This window comes from Balaenoptera musculus, chromosome 12 (assembly GCF_009873245.2).
Source record: "Balaenoptera musculus isolate JJ_BM4_2016_0621 chromosome 12, mBalMus1.pri.v3, whole genome shotgun sequence".
NCBI lineage: Eukaryota > Metazoa > Chordata > Mammalia > Artiodactyla > Balaenopteridae > Balaenoptera > Balaenoptera musculus.
The window spans coordinates 27,336,719-27,354,562 of NC_045796.1; the positions used below are offsets into that span (position 1 = coordinate 27,336,719).

Sequence of the window (17,844 nt, forward strand, 5' to 3'; positions counted from 1 at the left end):
TGGTCATTTTTAAGTTTTAGAATTAAAAAACATAATAAACAAATAGAAAGGATTTCTGTGATATTATATTTCCTGTGGAACCCACTCAACATAATTCAACATCTCAGGGCATTGATTTAGCTTATTAGCAAGAAAGGAGCAATTATCCTACCAATTGCCTATCTTCAGATGCTAGATAATGAAACGAGGAGACAATACAGGAAGCACTCTTCCCCTCCCCTGCTATTGTGCCTTCTCTCCTCCCCTAAATAACCACACTGTGCAAAAGACCTTCCATCCCTTTATCTCCCCTCAAGACTTATACCTGGGGTCAGCAAACATTTTCTGTAACGAGCCCAACTGTAAGTATTTTTGGCTTTGAGGGTCATTCAGTCTCTGTCATAACTACTCAACTCTGCCACTACAGCATGAAAACAGACATAGACAGACAATATATAAATGAATGGGCGTGACTGTGTTCCAATAAAACTTTATTTACATAAACTGCCAGTGGGTCATTTGATTTGAGGGCAATAGTTTGCCAACTTGTGCTCTATTCTAAGCTTTCTTCTGTTTAGTCTTTCCTGGGTGCTCTGATTTACTGCAATGGCTTTCGATCCCATTTATGAGCTAACAACACAGTTCTTATTCATAAGGTCTGATTTCTCAGCTCCAAACTCCACCTGCTCTTGAAAACCCCACATGTGTGTCCCACAGGCTCAACATGCTCTAAAACTAACTCAAGATCTTCGTTTTCAAATGTATTTCTTATCTCAGTTATGACATTACCATCCATGAATTTGTCCTTGCCAAGAATCTAGGACTTATTCTTTATTCATCCCTCTCCCACGTCTTCCACATCTTATAAAATCATCTCGAAATACCACTCAAATCAGCCTACTTTATTCCATCCCTTCTGCCACTATCCTTATCCATGCCTTCATCTCTCTCTTAATTGTTTCTCTGCATCCACTCTTGCTCACCTCCAAACTATTCTCTACACGACAGCCAAAATGAGTTTTTAAAAATGCAAGCCTAATCATATCACTCCCAGGCTTAAACCTCTTCATGTCTTCCCACTGTCCATAGGATAAAATCCAGAGTCTTGAATCCAGCCCACAAGGCATGATCTGGGCCCCTGCCTGTGATCCTGACCTCATTTTTACTACCCTTTTCCTCTTAGGCAACAGTCCCTCTGGCCCTCTTTCAGTTTCTTAAATGCATCAAGTTCTTAATTTTGAATATACTACTCTGCTTGGAATGTTCTCTCTTGCTATGCCATCTAAGGCCTCCCACTTTTCACTGAGCCAACTCCTTATTCATCCTAAATGAAAGTCAGAAACCTATCAAGCAAAAAATTGATAGTTTTGACTACCAAAAAGTTTCAATGCTTATACAGTAAAAATTAAAATATAATAAATAGGTTAAAGGACAGAAAAAAAATTGGGAAAATATTTGTAACAGACGTAAGATACAGAGAACTAATTCCTAAGTATAAAAAGAGCTCATACATCAATACAGAAAAACAACAAACAGCTCTCAGTAGAAAAACAGGCCAAAGACATGAACAGGTGACTCACAAAAGAACAACTACGGCAGCCAGTTGACATACTGAATGTGTTCACTAGCCCTAGTAATCAAATACACAAATCAAAACAACAATTAGTTGTAACTTTTCATTCATCGAATTGGCAAACCTCTAAAAGATGGAGGAGACACATCCATTTACCATTTCAAGGTCCAAACCTTAAAATATCTGTTGCCTTGACACTATCAGCATTCTCATTATCAGAATAAACTGACATCATCTAGACCGGGAAAGTTGTTATTGTTTTGTCTAATCTATAAGGTGTTGCTGCCCTGAAATAAACACATTGTAAAATAACAAGTGTCATATAGATTATATTTATGTATACATTTTCCCAAATGGTCTAATTGAATCATTCCTCACATTGGAATACCCTGAGCAGACACCAGTTTCTCCTTCCCAGTATGTGTCTCCTGAGGCAGATGAAAGTGACTCAAGAAGGCAGCCTTAGAAAAGCAACTCTGCCCTTGCTTATGCCAATTAAATTGCTCACCTTTGTTTTATTTCTATGCTTTTTACAGCTTTAATGGTACTCAATACATTATACAAATTATCTAAAAGAAAAGTGAAGCAGTATATATTAAGGTATCAGAGCTTTTAGGAAGGAAATAGTATCAGAAATCTTTCTTTAGCCAAATGTTTATTGGTGGTATATCAAATAAAAGAAACCTGTTGTACCTCTTTTTCTACTTTAGATTTGTTTTAATTTTATAAACTTAAATATGTAATATAAATGCATATGTATAATTCATAATATATAATTGGGAGATGTTCTCTTCCAACAAGTGTATTTAAACCTATAGTCTAAGAACTCTTTCTGAATGGTGGTATGATTCAGTCAATTCAGCTGTAATAATGGACTACAGCTACTAAGAAATCTCCACAATCAAAAATTGTTTTATAATAACAATGTTTTCAGTGGGGAAAATGAATTTGGGACAGGAGATTTTCTGACTCAAAATTACAAAATTATTTTCCTGTACAATTTCAACAACGACAAAAGTTTTATACCTATAAGCATGTAAAACCTAATATCACTAAGCAAATTCAGCCTTTAAAGATATCTGACTTTTTCCTGAAGAATATTCCCCATTAACATTTTTAATTTTTTGAACATATATTCTGGAATGAGCATAAGAATTTTTATGGAGGAATACAAGCAAATGTTAACAGTGGTTCTATAGGAGGAGGGGAATGAGCACTTACTTTTTACTTGGCATGTTTCTGTCTTGTTTGAATTTCTTTACTACGTATATGCTCAAAGAGGAATTATCGGGATACCATTTCTGTTTTCTCTTCATAAATTTATTTTTTGAAAGTTATAAAAGAAGCAAGATATAAAGAGTGCTGATATTATCTTGTCAATCACCACAAATATTTATGATTAATTAACACATTCTTATAACTGTTACTCAACCTTTGTTCTGATAAACAAACCAAAAATAAAGCCATCTAAGCAAAGCAGCTCAGTAGCTAATAAAAGGAGCTAGACTGGTTCCCAACTTTGAAAGATTTATAACTGGTTATGATCTGCCTAAGACAGACCATTAATCATTAATTAAACATATTTATTCATTAATAGTTGTGCTTATAAAATTCACAGTATGAAAAGTCATACTGTGGCAGATATAATATCACTGAGAATTAATATTCCATATCCTTAACCACATGAATATAACCTCTAAAAACCTCTAAAGTCTTCCAACATACTGTTTCCCCACTGGGAATGATTCTACCTTCTAACCATGGGAAGAAGGGAGTGTTATTCTCGTTATCTCAGCTTCTTCTCCCCATCCCCTTATGGAAGGACCCTTCCACTGAACTTGTCCATGTAAAGTCAGGACAACAGAAGGGTGACAGGATAGACTGGCAGAAAGAAAAGGTAAGAGGAGGAAAGTACAAGAGCTGTGAGGGCAGGGTTACAGGGTGTGAGAAGAAGGTAAATGGCCAGGGGAGACCCACTCCAGAGCAGCCAGGGGCGAGTGAAGATGAGGACAGCTATTTAAATGACCATTTGGCAGGTGGACCAAGCTGTTTTAAATGGCACTGCAGAGAAATTGTGCAATGTTTCTCTCCAAATTATATATAAAGTAGATTGTTCAGATTATACATGATTTAGGAATCGGCCAACAAACCAAATTTGTAAATCCTTATGCAAACAGTACAAAGTGTAATTTTAAATTTCTATAAAATGACTTTTCTCTACAAAAAACATAGAGACATATAAATGTAAGTATCCGCTTTATCTTAGAATTGCTGACATGAATCAAAAGTAAACAGTTAGGAAAAAAGATCATACCAAACATATTCTTGCTATGGCTTAGTGGCAATGAATTAAACAGACTATCCCTAAAAAGAAGGTAAATATCAAGCAAAGGAGGTTGACTGTGTGCTAGACATTTTACATGCTTCCTTATTTCATGCTGACAACAACCCCGTAAGTTAGACATTCTTAGCCCCATATTACTGATGCGAAAACCCATCACATCACCCTGACGCCCCACAATCGGCCACTGAAGAGAGTTTCCAAATTCAATCAAGTCTGATGCCAAAGCCCTCACTTTGTCCCTTACCTCTCACCTCACCAAAAAGGCACATGTTAAGTCAAAGGTTTAGAAGCAGGCCGGGATAATTCTTAACTAGAGACTGAGAAAGAATGAAATAGTCTCAAGAGTTCAAATAGGAATGTAGTCCCTTTTCTTCTCCAAATCTAAGGTACACAGTGCCACCTACTGGAGAAAGTGAGGCCACCATTTCCTACAAATAACGCTTTTGGTAAATGAATTCTTTACCTGAGGCTGAAGCAAAGCAACCAGGGATGTGGGGCGACCAGATCGTGCTATAAATGACACTTTCATGGCCTCTAAAGGTGCACAGAGACTTTCCAACAGTTGGATCCCACTACAAATAAATGAATAGATCAATTACTTAACAGAGGCAAATTCATTATGCTTTATATATACAATATATATGATATACCATATATATGTATTTATACACACACACAATATACATATATATCTCAAGGATTTCTTTAAAGTCTATTTTTATATAAAGCAAGATGGTATTTAAGGGGCCAAAATAATCAACACTGAGCTAATTATTAGTTTATAGCTAGAAGATTAGAAAATTTTAAATTCTAATAAATGCTTTAGTATATTTTTTGCAAAGAAAATTAACTGCCTAACTGAAAAGCAATAGAAGTATGTTCCAGAAAAGAAAAAACTTCAGTGGAAGCTTTGAGGAAGGGAATATTTGGTTTTAAATACAGTAATGCTGACATACCAGTTTGATAGTTTGATCCCATGAGCCAGACACCACAAGCTGTTCACATCTGGTTTGACTCCAGTCAACACTGTACACCTAAAAACATTTTAAAGTGTCATTTAGAATGCAAAAGAGCATCAAGTTCAATATTACATTAATCTGTTTGTAACGGTGATAGCCAGTTAGAACAACTAATTCACTTCGTTGAAACATCAAATAAAGTCCTACAAATCTCAATATGGCGTCTGAGAAAGGGAAAGGTCATCTTGTCCGTTCCTCCAGCCTCACCCTTAACAGATAAGACTCCATTCTACTTTAGCAGGATCCTACAGAATATTTCCAAAACCTTCTTCACTAAAACAAATTATACATATTTTTAAACCTACCAACAAATCACTGTTTGCAGCACCCTGAAGAAATGTCAGAGCAGATTAGAAAGTTAGTCATCTAAAAAAGCTTGCCAGGTCAATGTTTATCAGAAAGCATTAAAATTCAATTAATATCCCTTTCTGGCCTTTCTTTGAAAAAGCTTAGCGGAATGACGTGATACTTTCAGATCTCTTGGTAAACAGCTTTAGTTATCCAATGCTGCTCTCAGTAAACCATCTCCAATGAACTATATGAAAACTTATGGAAATACTTTTAATTCTGTTACTTGATACAACAGATTATATACAGATCACTACTGGAAGCTAAGTTCAACCAAATATGTGTATAATTAAACTTTACAAAAGTAGTCCTGCCATGGACCTGAGTATACCATTAAGTGTGATCAACCAGCAGGTTATTTTGAATCTACAAACTCTACCATATTTATGCAGGAAGCACGACTGTCTGGGGTTTGTTGTGGCTTAAGTATGGATTCCCTGTTCTCTACTGCCTAGTGCTATGCCTAGCCATGTTGGAACCTGAGTTTAAAACAAAAAAATAATTAGTACTACCGATTATGTCCTTACTTAAAACTTTGATATTTTGTTCATCGTAGATTTTTCTTACATTAATTTTGATTTTTTAAATACTGCATTAAGAGATTATTTATCTTGACTACTGAGCTTTTGGGGCCCCCTTAAATTATGTACTTAAATTATGTACTAAGGTGAGTGTTTCAACACCCAGTTCTGGCCCTGCTGCGGCCCATATTCTTGCACAAGAGAGAAAAGCAGTTGGAACACTAAAGAAATCATGATCCAGCAACAGAGAGTAGCTCATAAAGTATACAGAAGGGTCAGCAAAATCCAAAGTGCTGCTGCAGCCACCTGTCAGTTATGGATGGAAAAAGATAGGCTCGGAAGCAATCAGGGAAGAGCTTGAGACCAGAAGAGGTTGATTTTACCCTCTAGGCCAGGGCTCAGCAAGTTTCTTCTGTAAAGGGCCATATAAATATTTTAGGCCTTAAATATTTATATAATAAATATGTTAATATATTTATTATGTTCATAATAAATATATTATGGGCCATTTGGTCTCTGTCACAACTACTAAACTCAGCCTTGTAGAGCACAAAGTAGCCATAGATGATACTTAACAAATGGGCATGGCTGTGTTCCAATAAAACTTTACAAATCAGACAGTGGGCTGGATTTGGCTCTGGCCCACGAGTAGTAACTGGCCAACCCCTGCTCCAAGCTGATGTGAACAGTCAAAAATAACCACAATAGGAAATCTTTATTGAGCACCTACTGTTTGCCAGATGTTGTCATAAGCACTTTACATATTTTATCTCATTTCGTCTTCACTTCTGTGAAGTAGATACCGTGCCAAGGCCCAAAGAGGTTAAGTAACTTGTCCAAATTCCCACAGCTAGTAAGCTGCAGAGCTGAAGTCTGAACCTGGGCAGCCTAATCGCAGAGTCCACCTTTAGTCATGATGCTAGGCTGTCTCTACAATATGTTGCATGAAGGCACTTTAAAATGGAACTTTTCAGTGACCTGGCACTGTGATATTAAGGAAATAAAACCCTGCCCTTGTTGGTATCACCCTTCACTGGAGCTCCATTTGGGCCCAGACTGATTCCATTTTGTTTTCATGAATTATCCGTACCCATATTAAAGCCCCTACCTATCTATCCACTTGGTGAACCCCCGCTCATCTGTCAAGACTCAGCCCCTTTAAATCTTCTGTGAAGTAAGCCTCCCCTGATGAACCCCTCAGGCATCGAGGAGTCAGATGCTTCCTTCTGTGCACTCCGACAGCATCTTACACCTACTCCTAGTTCAGCATTTACCATGTTTTACTAAATTTAGTGTTAAATAACTGCCATACCTGCTATATTTTGGAAGAACCATCATAAACAAAACCATCTTGTTTATGCTCATTGCAATATAATAGGCACTCAAGAAACTGAGTTAAAATGATTTAACCAACCAAATTTATCTCCACAACCTGTGCTGTTGCCAAGTAGTTATAAAGAGCTACTGTTTTCATTTTAGAGGATAACTGAACAAATACAATTAAAAGATAACATCATTAGCTCAGACTCCTCTACCTCTACACATTTCCAACATGACAGAGGACTTGAAACCTGACAACTTCTCACCTTCTAAAACTGCAAGAGCCTCCGCGGGCTCAGAGAGAACCCAGCCCCAATGAGAACAAAAGACACGACGTAAGAAAACTATGCTGATACCAGGGCTGCTGCCAGCTCTTCTATGTGACTCATAACAAAGTGGCAACCATCAGGGTCTAGGACAAAATCAAGCATAGGATATACACGGTGAGGTTAAAAATGGGATAAAAAAGAAGGAAATAGGGCTTCCCTGGTGGCGCAGTGGTTGAGAATCTGCCTGCTAATGCAAGGGACACGGGTTCGAGCCCTGGTCTGGGAAGATCCCACATGCCACGGAGCGACTAGGCCCGTGAGCCACAATTACTGAGCCTGCGCGTCTGGAGCCTGTGCTCCGCAACAAGAGAGGCCGCGATAGTGAGAGGCCCGCGCACCGCGATGAAGAGTGGCCCTCACTTGCCGCAACTAGAGAAAGCCCTTGCACAGAAACAAAGACCCAACACAGCCAAAAATAATAAATAAATAAATACCACTTCTGTGCAACTCCCACATTTCTATTTAAAAAAAAAAAGGAAATAAAGGTGACTCAATCAATACACACTTTTTGTTTGTTTGTTTTACTGTGTTTAATATACTAGGACATGGGAAAGAAACTAACAGTATAAGCCAGGATATTGAGTTTAAAACACAAAAACCAAAACTGTAGACCATAAATACAAAAGCTGGTGGGATGGAAAATTCAGCTTGATGCCCAGAAGAGAGGTATCCTAGCAGGGCCCTGAGGGCTGGCTAAAATGTCAATAGCAGAAAGCAGAGGTGAAAATAGTGACCAGGAACTCCCCCAAAGGCATAAACAGGGACATAAAGCACCCTAGGGACTAGGACTAGTGAACAACTGCAAGACAACACCAAGGTTCTGTGCCTCAGAACTGTCAGTGACAGTGGCATTAACAAAACCGGAAGACTGGAGGAAGGGAGATAATGTGTAATTTTAGACACAGTGCGTTTGAGGTGACAGCCTGACAGTCAAGTGGAAATGTCTAGGAAGAACAGGGTTTGGACATTAACCTCAAGCCCTGAAAAAAGTTTACAACCAGAGAGATGTTTGGGAGACAGCTGAAAAGGGATGATTAGATTCCATTATCCCAACCTCAAGTCAAATAACTATTCAATACATATTTATTAAGCACTTACTATGAACAAGGCATGTGGGAGGGAGCGTATAGTGTTAGACAAGACAGATAAAGCCCCAGCCTTCATGGGTCTTATACTTTAGCAAGGGAAGATAGGCTGTAAGCATAAATACACAATTTCAGGTTGTGATTTTTTAAAAACTACTAAGAAAAATAATGTAGAGTAAGAAGACTAGAAAATAATAACAAGGGCGGGAGACTAGAAAGCACATCTCACATTAGTCTACTCTTACATCTTTTCCCTATTCCCAATTCCCCCCTCCACTCCCACTCAAATAGTGGACACAGGAAATATAAAAAGAACAGAGATATGCAGCTATGCTTTAAAAGCAGGGTCCTCTAAAGGCCTCTCTTAATGAAATTACTCTTGGTAGTGGTGAAGAAAATTAATTGGGAAACTACACAAAGAAAAAAGAAAAATACTGAAGAATATTTTGTGCTGCTTTATGAAATCTGAACTTCATTAGAACCACAGTTTGAGGAGGACAAATTTTATTACTGAATCCAATTCCCAAAGAGCTCATTTTTAATCTACTGTACAGTGTTGCCCTTTTTAAGTTGGTCTGTTTAATTAAAAATCATCAAATAAAAACTGTGTCCAGAATGTTCATACTTATCTGTATCAATACAAAGGAAAGGGACACTGACTTTTAATTACTGAGCGATTAGAAAGGGCTACATATTTCTTTTAATGTGAAACTTAAATTTTTTTTCATTATAGATATTTTAAAATGCACATAAGAGTAGAGAGAATAGCATAATAAATCCCCAGGTATCCATCACATACCTTCCATAATTATCAATATTTTACCCATCCTGTTTCATCTGTTCCATTACTTACTGGAGTATTTTAACATCGGACCATTTCACTCACAAATACTTCAGGAGAAAGAATGCTTTCACCTTTTACATGAGCACAAGGCCATTTTCACATCTTAGATTAACAACAGTTCCTTAACATCATCTAATACTCAGTTCATGTTCATATTTCCCTGATTGTCTCAGAAACATCCTTTTATAGTTGGTTTATCTGAATAGGATCCAAACAAAATCCATATTTTATACTTAGCTGTTATGTCTCTTAAGTTATTTCTAATCTAGGAAAGTTCCCTTTCCCACCTTGGTTCAGGTCCCCCTACCCCACCAATGACATTTACTTGTTGAAGAAACAAAGTTGTTGGTCCTATGGAATGTTCTAAATACATTCTGGATTTGGCTAATTGTTTCCTCATGGTGGTGTTCAACTTTTTCCTCTACCCTTCCTATTTTCTTTAAATTGGAAGTTAGATCTAGAGGCTTGATTTGATTCAGTTCAATCTATTTTTTAGCTTCCTATTGTATTAGGAGGTGTTTAATTTCTGGTTGATCCACTTTTAGTGATCCTAAGATTGTTCATAAGATGGATCACTCTTAAATTAATGGTTTTAGCATCCACAGATAACCCTTGCCTAGGGTCATTATTTCATTAGGGGCTACTAAATGGTGATTTTCTAATTCTATTATTCCTTCTACATTTACTAGGTAGAATTCTTTTACAAGAAAATTTCCGCACCAACGATTTGATTACCCCACAGTGAAATTCATACAGGAAAAGCAGGATAAATGCCTTGATTCTTTACCTTTATTTATAAATTCATGATCAAAAACTTTAAATGGATCAAATATCTTTTAAAAATTTTCACCAAATTGATAAGCCTCACTATTTGACAATGAAGACAAATTTTAACTATTTTTAAAAACTGTAATAAGAACATTGAGAATTAGATGCTGAAATAAATATTAAACTGAGTCTGTCATCTTAAAGTCACTTTTAACTCACTCTCAACAGCACAGTGCTATAAGCCATGAAGTCAGAAACAAAATTCTCAATTACTCTCTTTTTTCTCCTTCTTGCTGAACTTTTAAAAATTTTCTTATTCTTCCATTCTTATTATATATTCAGCAGCAGGCTAAGCTGAAGGCATTTTATGGGGCTCAAAAGACATAATGGCCTCTGCAGTTAAATAATACAGAGAAGAATCCGATTCCTGCTTTGATGCTAAGTTTAGAAGCCATGCAAAGGGAAACTTTCCATGTTTTTCTTTCTTTCATTTCACCAGGACCTTTATTCCTTAAGGCCTAAAATATATCTAGGTCTTGGAATTTTCCTTTTTGCTTCAGTAACTACTTATCTGACTATCTGAAAACTGACTGTTGGACTTTATTCAACACTATTTGTTGAATATTCAACAAATATTTATTAGCTCCTCAAAACTCTATTTGACCTTAAATCAATCCTTTTAAGTGTTTCTGCATATTTGGTATAAGAGACAAACTTTAGATAAATGCTGTATTTCTCTTTAATGAAAAATGCCAAGTATTTGGGATTATAATACTGAGCTTTAGATTGATCACCAGAAATTCTTTCTCTTAACAATCTCATGGAGGACAACCTGAGGGTCCTACAGTTCTCTACTCGTTATCCGGCTTGGTGTGGTTCGACTTTTACTAACAATCGTGAGAAGACAAGAAGTAATATTGTGGCACATAGTGATGGGGACTCCCCAACCACCAATCTCCCTTTCTCCTTGCTCACAGAACCCCAGTTTTGCCCTTCAGGGAAAGCTCTGTCCTTTCCTCATCCTAGGGGTGAATCTTACTTAGATGAAAGTACGAGTGGTGACTTGCTTCCCTCACAAGTGACAGAGTTACGACCGGGCACGTGATGAGACGATAACTGGAACTATACGGAGCGTTAGAAGAAGGAAACCCACTGCGGAGAGCAGAGTGCAAAGGCAGCAGAAACCTGGGCATCTGACGACACTGCCAAGCCTAAGTGAAACAAACCTGGACCCATTCCCAGCTCCATATCCTTGGTTATGTGAAATAAAAAACTCAGATCGTTGAAAGCACTTTTAGTTTGGTTTTCTCTTATGGTAACAGCCAAGGCATCTAAGTGATACAAAATGCTTATCAAAAATTGCATTTGAAAAGAAAATGAGGAAGGACAACCTAGAACAACAGTCTGAAAAAACAAACAATAAAATAAGTCTTCAGTTCAAAAAACCAGTTACATAATTATAGAATGATGTACACCACTGGTTTAACAGTAGTACAAAGATCTTTACGAGTGGACTGAAAGTAACCCAGCACTACAACGTGGCTGAGGAAAATGCACAGCCACGTTAGGTAATATTATTAGAACTAGAGGCTCAAGATCATGGTGGCGAAGTCATATAAAGCTCAGCACTAATAAACACATTTCTGGAATAAATTAGGTTTACAACATTAAAAGCAACACTGTAAAACAAGAGATTACCCAAAGGAGTTTACCAGGAGGGTGAAAGATATAGAGACCATGTAACCTGAGGACAGGTCGAAGGAATTACAAATGTACAGTCTGGAAGAGGGAAGACTTACAGGGGGCATGACAGCTATTTTCAAGGATTCTCCTGGAAAAGAGGGACTGGACTTAGTCTCACCATGTCAGAGAAAGGAATCTGAAGCAACAGTTCGTTGATATTGAAGGTAGATTTAGGCCTAAGAGAGCAATTATCTAACCAGTAGAGCAATCAAAAAGTCAAATAAGGGCTTCCCTGGTGGCGCAGTGGTTGAGAATCTGCCTGCTAATGCAGGGGACACGGGTTCGAGCCCTGGTCTGGGAAGATCCCACATGCCGCGGAGCGGCTAGGCCCGTGAGCCACAATTACTGAGCCTGCGCGTCTGGAGCCTGTGCTCCGCAACAAGAGAGGCCGCGATAGTGAGAGGCCTGCGCACCGCGATGAAGAGTGGCCCCCGCTTGCCACAACTAGAGAAAGCCCTTGCACAGAAACGAAGACCCAACACAGCCAAAAATAAATAAATTAATAAATTAATTTAAAAAAAAAAAGTCAAATAAGTTATCACATGAGATAGTGAAATTCACTTTCACTGAGCTGAAGTAAAGACTGCGTGACCATCACACGGAACATTCTCGAACAGTATTTTCCAGGGTAGTAGCAGTACAAACACCATTGGTTGTACAAGAGATGATTTTAACTGGTACATACATTTTATTTTATTTGTTATATATTTATTTTACCATACATGAAATAAATGTACACACTAAGCTATCAATTCCATGGTTTCATGAATATGTGCTGTTTTAGAATAAGTGAAATAACTATGTAAAGTTCATTTAAAGAAAAACATTAAATCAGTATCTACCATTTAACAAAACTGGATATATTATTTTATGATTTGTTAGCTACAGCCCTAGAATTTATATAGATAACCAATACAAGGCCCAACGATTTAAGAAAAAGAAAGAAAACTTTTGAGAGGAAAAATATTTTTAAAAAAGAAAGAAAAACATTAAGTTAATCATAATATAAGTGGTATAAGAAAATGGCAAAAATCATGAAGGTACCACAAAAATGTCTGAATTTTGGACATGCTGCTTTGTGGGGATTTTTGCATTGAACATGCTGAAACTAAAGCTCCTCCTTTACCAAAGTTGTCTTGGTATTCAGTGGTTCTATGAAAACACGATCATTTATAACTACATTTATTCAAAGAGCCTCCTTTACAATAAAATGGAGGAACTAAAATTTTCTATTATTTTCAGTCAGATCTTAGAGATACTCATTTTTAATAGCTAGAACTATAAAAATGATGTCTAGAATCCTCACATAACCAGTCTATTATTACAAAAGACTAACATTCTTGCACCTAATAAGCATTTACTGAGGTCTTTCCATGAGCCAGGCACAAATTTGAAAGTAAATTTGCAAGTTTTCATTTGAAGCATCTATTGCTACCTTGAGAAAATTCTTAAAACATTTAAGGTAAAACACCAAAAGAGAATGTCTTTACCACCATGTTCATGAAAAGTATATATGTACTTTAATATGACTGAAGGCCAAACTATTCTCTATGCTACCCATACCCACACACAATATCTAGCACATGTAAGAGATTTAGTTTTTAAACTTCTTCGGTAAGTTCTGCCTTATAGTCAGTATTTCAAGCTCTTGCTTCAATATATTCTGAAAATCCTTAGGAATCACAGTGAAGTCCTAAAGGCAATCTTATGATGTCTCTGTGAAAAGTCCACCTACCTCTATCTTAAGGCACCGTATGGAGACATATCCTTCCTTACAGCGTAAAGAAAGCGATGCGCCTCTGGAGGAAACGGTGCCCCAGTATACTTCCTACCGGAGGCGTTTTTACTGACTAACGAGAAGCCTGACCTTTTCTTCTTTCCCAGCTCCTTAGGCTAAAAGGTACTTTATGTTTGAATAATCAAATAACAAGTGACATCTAACATGCACAAGAAACACTAAAGCTTAAACTTCTTGTCCCCTGAAGACATTTCCCCATGTTTCCACCCCCACATGGATTTCAACCAAAGAAAAACAATCAGCCCAGAAAGATTCCCTTCCTACCTCCTGAGTGTGCTCCTTGTAGACCTGCAGTGGCCCTGCGGCCCTGGCGGTGTCCCAGAGCTGTAACGAGCCATCACCACTACAGGTGACCAGGATGTGCTCATTGTTCTCACTCCAGGTCACATCAAACAAACCATCGTTCCAGTCAAAGCTACACCAGGAAAATTAAAACAAAAAAATCTAGTTACATAGGCAGCTGAACATAAAATAACAATCATTGTTTTTTTTTTTTTACAGTTTATCACCTATTTTAACACACATTATCTCACGTGGTCTTCACAAATATGGGAGATTCGTAGAGCAGGCACTTGCCAGATTCAGAAACGACTTCAGAGAGCTTAAAAGAACAGCCCAGTCATACAGCCAGAAAACTGCACAGCTCGATTAAAATCAGGGCTCCCAACTAGAAATATGGCACCATTTACATGAGGACATGCTGCCACACCTGGGTGCTCACTGCTTTCTGTGTTTCACAGGAGGGAAGAACAAGCACTTGAAAACACTAATTTAGATCAATAATTTCAATGTTTCCCATAAATCTTTCACCTGAGCTATCAGTAGGTAGTTATTTTCTGATGGAATTTCCTTTCCTTTCTCTACCCTTGACTAACTCTGATGGAGATGTTAATGAGTCTAACAGTCACACAGACAAGACAGGCATGGAAAGAAGAAAGGGAAAGAAGCGATAATCCACAAAATGGATAATTAGTTCCTGAATGAGTAAAGCTAAAGTACATTAAGAAGAAAGCAAAGACAGGAAGGTCAAACAGTATACCAACTAGCTCACATTTTTTTATGTTTAAGTTTTACAATTTATAAGTGAATACTAAGAGACAAGAGCTTTAGAAGAAAAGTGACATAATCACAAGTTCATGGCAAAAATAAGCTCTATCCTATGCAAATCCTGAAGGTTCTTTTATACTGCAAATTAAAACATCTTATTGATCACAAAGATTCAAAACTAATTCTATTAAGGTCTTAAAAGCAACAAAGAACACATATAAGTTCAATAGTTCGAGTCATCTTACCTTCTAAAAAGCCTAAGCCCAGATTCATTTTGATCCAGTATTAGCAGGGTTCCACAGCCTAAGGAGAAAAATGCTGAGGTCATGCTGTTGAACCTGCTGGGGGACCATGTCAAGGCAAAGAGGTATCAAGTACTGAGTACCTAATTTTACAGTCACAAATTTCAAGTTACTTGAGGCCACATATACAAAATGATCAGGACTCTGTCTCTCTCTCTACATTGTGCTTAATTAAATATTAAGCTTACCATCTCACCTATGCTTGGAATCCAGACACAGCTCTAACAGGGGACAGATATTTAAGTGCATACTCTATGGCCAGGCAGGATGACAGGCACACAAACCTCCCAAACAGGTGTTATCATCCCTATTTACAGGTGAGAAACCTCAGGCTAACAGACCCCAGGGATTGTGTACCTTCTACATCACACTGCCTTCACAATAAATCTACAATACATTCTGGGACTTCCTTGGTGGCACACTGGTTAAGAATCTCCCTGCCAGTGCAGGGGACATTGGTTCGATCCCTGGTCCAGGAAGATCCCACATGCCACGGAACAACTAAGCCCATGCACCACAACTACTGAGCCTGCGCTCTACAGCCGGCAAGCCACAACTACCGAGCCCGTGCACCTAGAGCCCATGCTCCACAAGAGAAGCCACCGCAATGAGAAGCCTGTGCACCACAACAAAGAGTAGCCCCCTCTCGGTGCAACTAAAGAAAACCCGCGCAGAGCAACGAAGACCCAATGCAGCCAAAAATAAATAAATAAATAAATTTATTTTTAAAATAAAATAAAGAGTACTGGTTCCATACTTTAAAAAATAAAATAAAATAAATTCAGCATGGAATTTTAAAACAAAATGCCTAGTGGAACTTACCACGTACTCGGTGGTAAAATGCTGAACACAACATATCATTATCTACCAAAGAGGAATTATTGTACTAAAGGATCAGCATATTTTAAAAGTTATATTTGTTATTGAGTTGAAGGAAAAAAAACTATTAAACATGACTGACTTAAAAAAACGTATCAATTCCTCTTAAGGCGTTTTTTTAAGGATCTAATTTAAAATATCATTACAAACTCACGAGTCTTCAACCTAAACGGTAGGCAAGTATTGTAAACCTGAATTTGCAACCACTAAAAGCGAATGGTGAAAATATTAAGGCAAATATTTCTCTCCCTCTCAGTTTTATAAATCACTAAATCACAGTAGGACCCAACAAAAAATACTGTTGAGAGCTGACATTATGCAGTGAATTTTTTCATAGACCTTCAGTGCGTATACAACAGCTACGAGATGAATTAAAAGAAAGCCCGTAAGTCAAGAATAGAACCCCGCCTTTCAACCTAGTCCAGGACCAGAGACCATTAACCTGAACCTCTTAACTGCCTGCAAATGCTTGTATTCCTCCGGAGACAAGAAAAAGCGAGAAAAGCACGTGATCAACTTCGTGTCGGCACTTGCGGGGAAACTCCTGGCGTCTGTTCAGGAGCATCCTTAAGACGCACAGCCGGAATGCAGCCTGTGGGGAATGTGGTCCAATTAGCGGGTACTGGGGTGACCCTGCAGACCGTCTTCCAAGGGCTGTTGGTCCCGTCGGACCGGTAGAAGGGGCCCCACACAGGTTCAGCCCGCTCTCCGCAGGGCCACGTGTACCTGGAGGGGTGTGTGTCACTAGGGGCGACGGTGTCGGTGCGCTCTAAGGCATAAGGACTAGGGGCTCTAGGCATCTTCCACACGCTACTTCCGCACTGTAACTGGAAAAGGTGATGGACTCGACTCTAAACCAACTCCCCACACTGGACAAAGGCGGTCAGAGAGCCAGGCGTTCCTCTGCTTCCCCCGGTGTTCTTTTCTGGCGCCGTCTACTGTCGGAAGTGCTTTTGGACCACCAGAGGGAGCTGGAGCTCGGCTGGAACCCGCCCCCGCCCCAGCGGCTCAGCGCGGCCCGGCCTCACCCGCGATGCCGTAGTGCTGCGCGGTGGCGCAGGCCAGGCGGCCCGGCAAGTATGGGGAAAACTCGGCGGCATAGCCGTGGCGGCCGGGCACCCGCAGCGACCGCACCGCTCCGCCACGCGCCGCGCTCATCCCGCCCGCCGCCTGCGTGCCTCGCCGCCCCAGCCGCCGAAGCCCTTCCGAGTTGGAGGCGGACGGTCCGGACTCGCTAAGAGAATTAGAGATCCTAGCAGCTGAGACGGAAGTGAGGACACCGGGTGCCCTGAATGCTAGGTTTCGATTGGTCCGCAAAGGAAAGGGAATTGACTCTGACGGAGGCCATTTTTGTCTTGGGCAAAACAGATGCTTGGCGCCCGCTGTGACGAAGTAGACGTGAGGGCAGTATTTCCAGAGTTAAGTGGTGATTCTGACACCTTTTGTTTTTGCCTATCAGCCTCCACTGCGGGCTATCTTGTTTTTATTAATTTATTGACCTTTTGAAAGACTGGCATCAGGAAATGTGGCTGATGATTACAAAATGAGACAAGTTACAGCAAAGTCTGAAACCATGCTGCGAGTCCAAAAGGCAATTGAGCGCCGTGTAGCCCGAGGTAAACTGAAGCAAAGTTAAATCAGCGGTAGTCAAGCTAAGGAAAAAGACATCGTAAGAAGCTCACTTAAAAAATGTTTTTAATTCTTCCTATATTTATTGTATGGTAGTAAGTGCTCAGATGCCAGAGCTGAAAACGAAGGCTCCTTCATCCATTCAAATATTTACCAGGCATATACCATGTAGAGGGTGGCCATATATTGCTTATCTGCCAAACAAGACCCTTTTGAGAGTAAAAGAGAGTGCAGTTAATAATTGAGCCAGGTCAACAGGTACAAACCTAGTCATATGGCCACTTTTTACACCAAGTACAGTGCTAGGCACTGGGGA

The 17,844-nt window shown here is 39.0% G+C and overlaps 1 protein-coding gene across 3 annotated transcripts in view; it reads right to left on the reverse strand.

Moving 5' to 3' along the window:
• The window catches only part of PEX7 (peroxisomal biogenesis factor 7), a 91,000-nt gene extending 73,833 nt beyond the window's left edge, over window positions 1-17,167 (reverse strand). Inside the window, exons 1-5 of one of the 3 annotated variants that reach the window (XM_036871979.1) lie at window positions 16,928-17,166; window positions 14,964-15,021; window positions 13,936-14,086; window positions 4,853-4,930; window positions 4,360-4,468 (exon numbers count right to left, since the gene is read on the reverse strand). In XM_036871979.1, the coding sequence (XP_036727874.1) occupies window positions 4,360-4,468; window positions 4,853-4,930; window positions 13,936-14,086; window positions 14,964-15,021; window positions 16,928-17,057 (526 nt within the window). In that variant the 5' untranslated portion in view covers window positions 17,058-17,166. Of the gene's footprint in view, window positions 1-4,359; window positions 4,469-4,852; window positions 4,931-13,935; window positions 14,087-14,963; window positions 15,022-16,927 lie in introns of all 3 variants that reach the window. The other 2 variants (XM_036871977.1, XM_036871978.1) reach the window with 2 other exon arrangements.
• Between the last annotated feature and the right edge of the window lie 677 nt (window positions 17,168-17,844).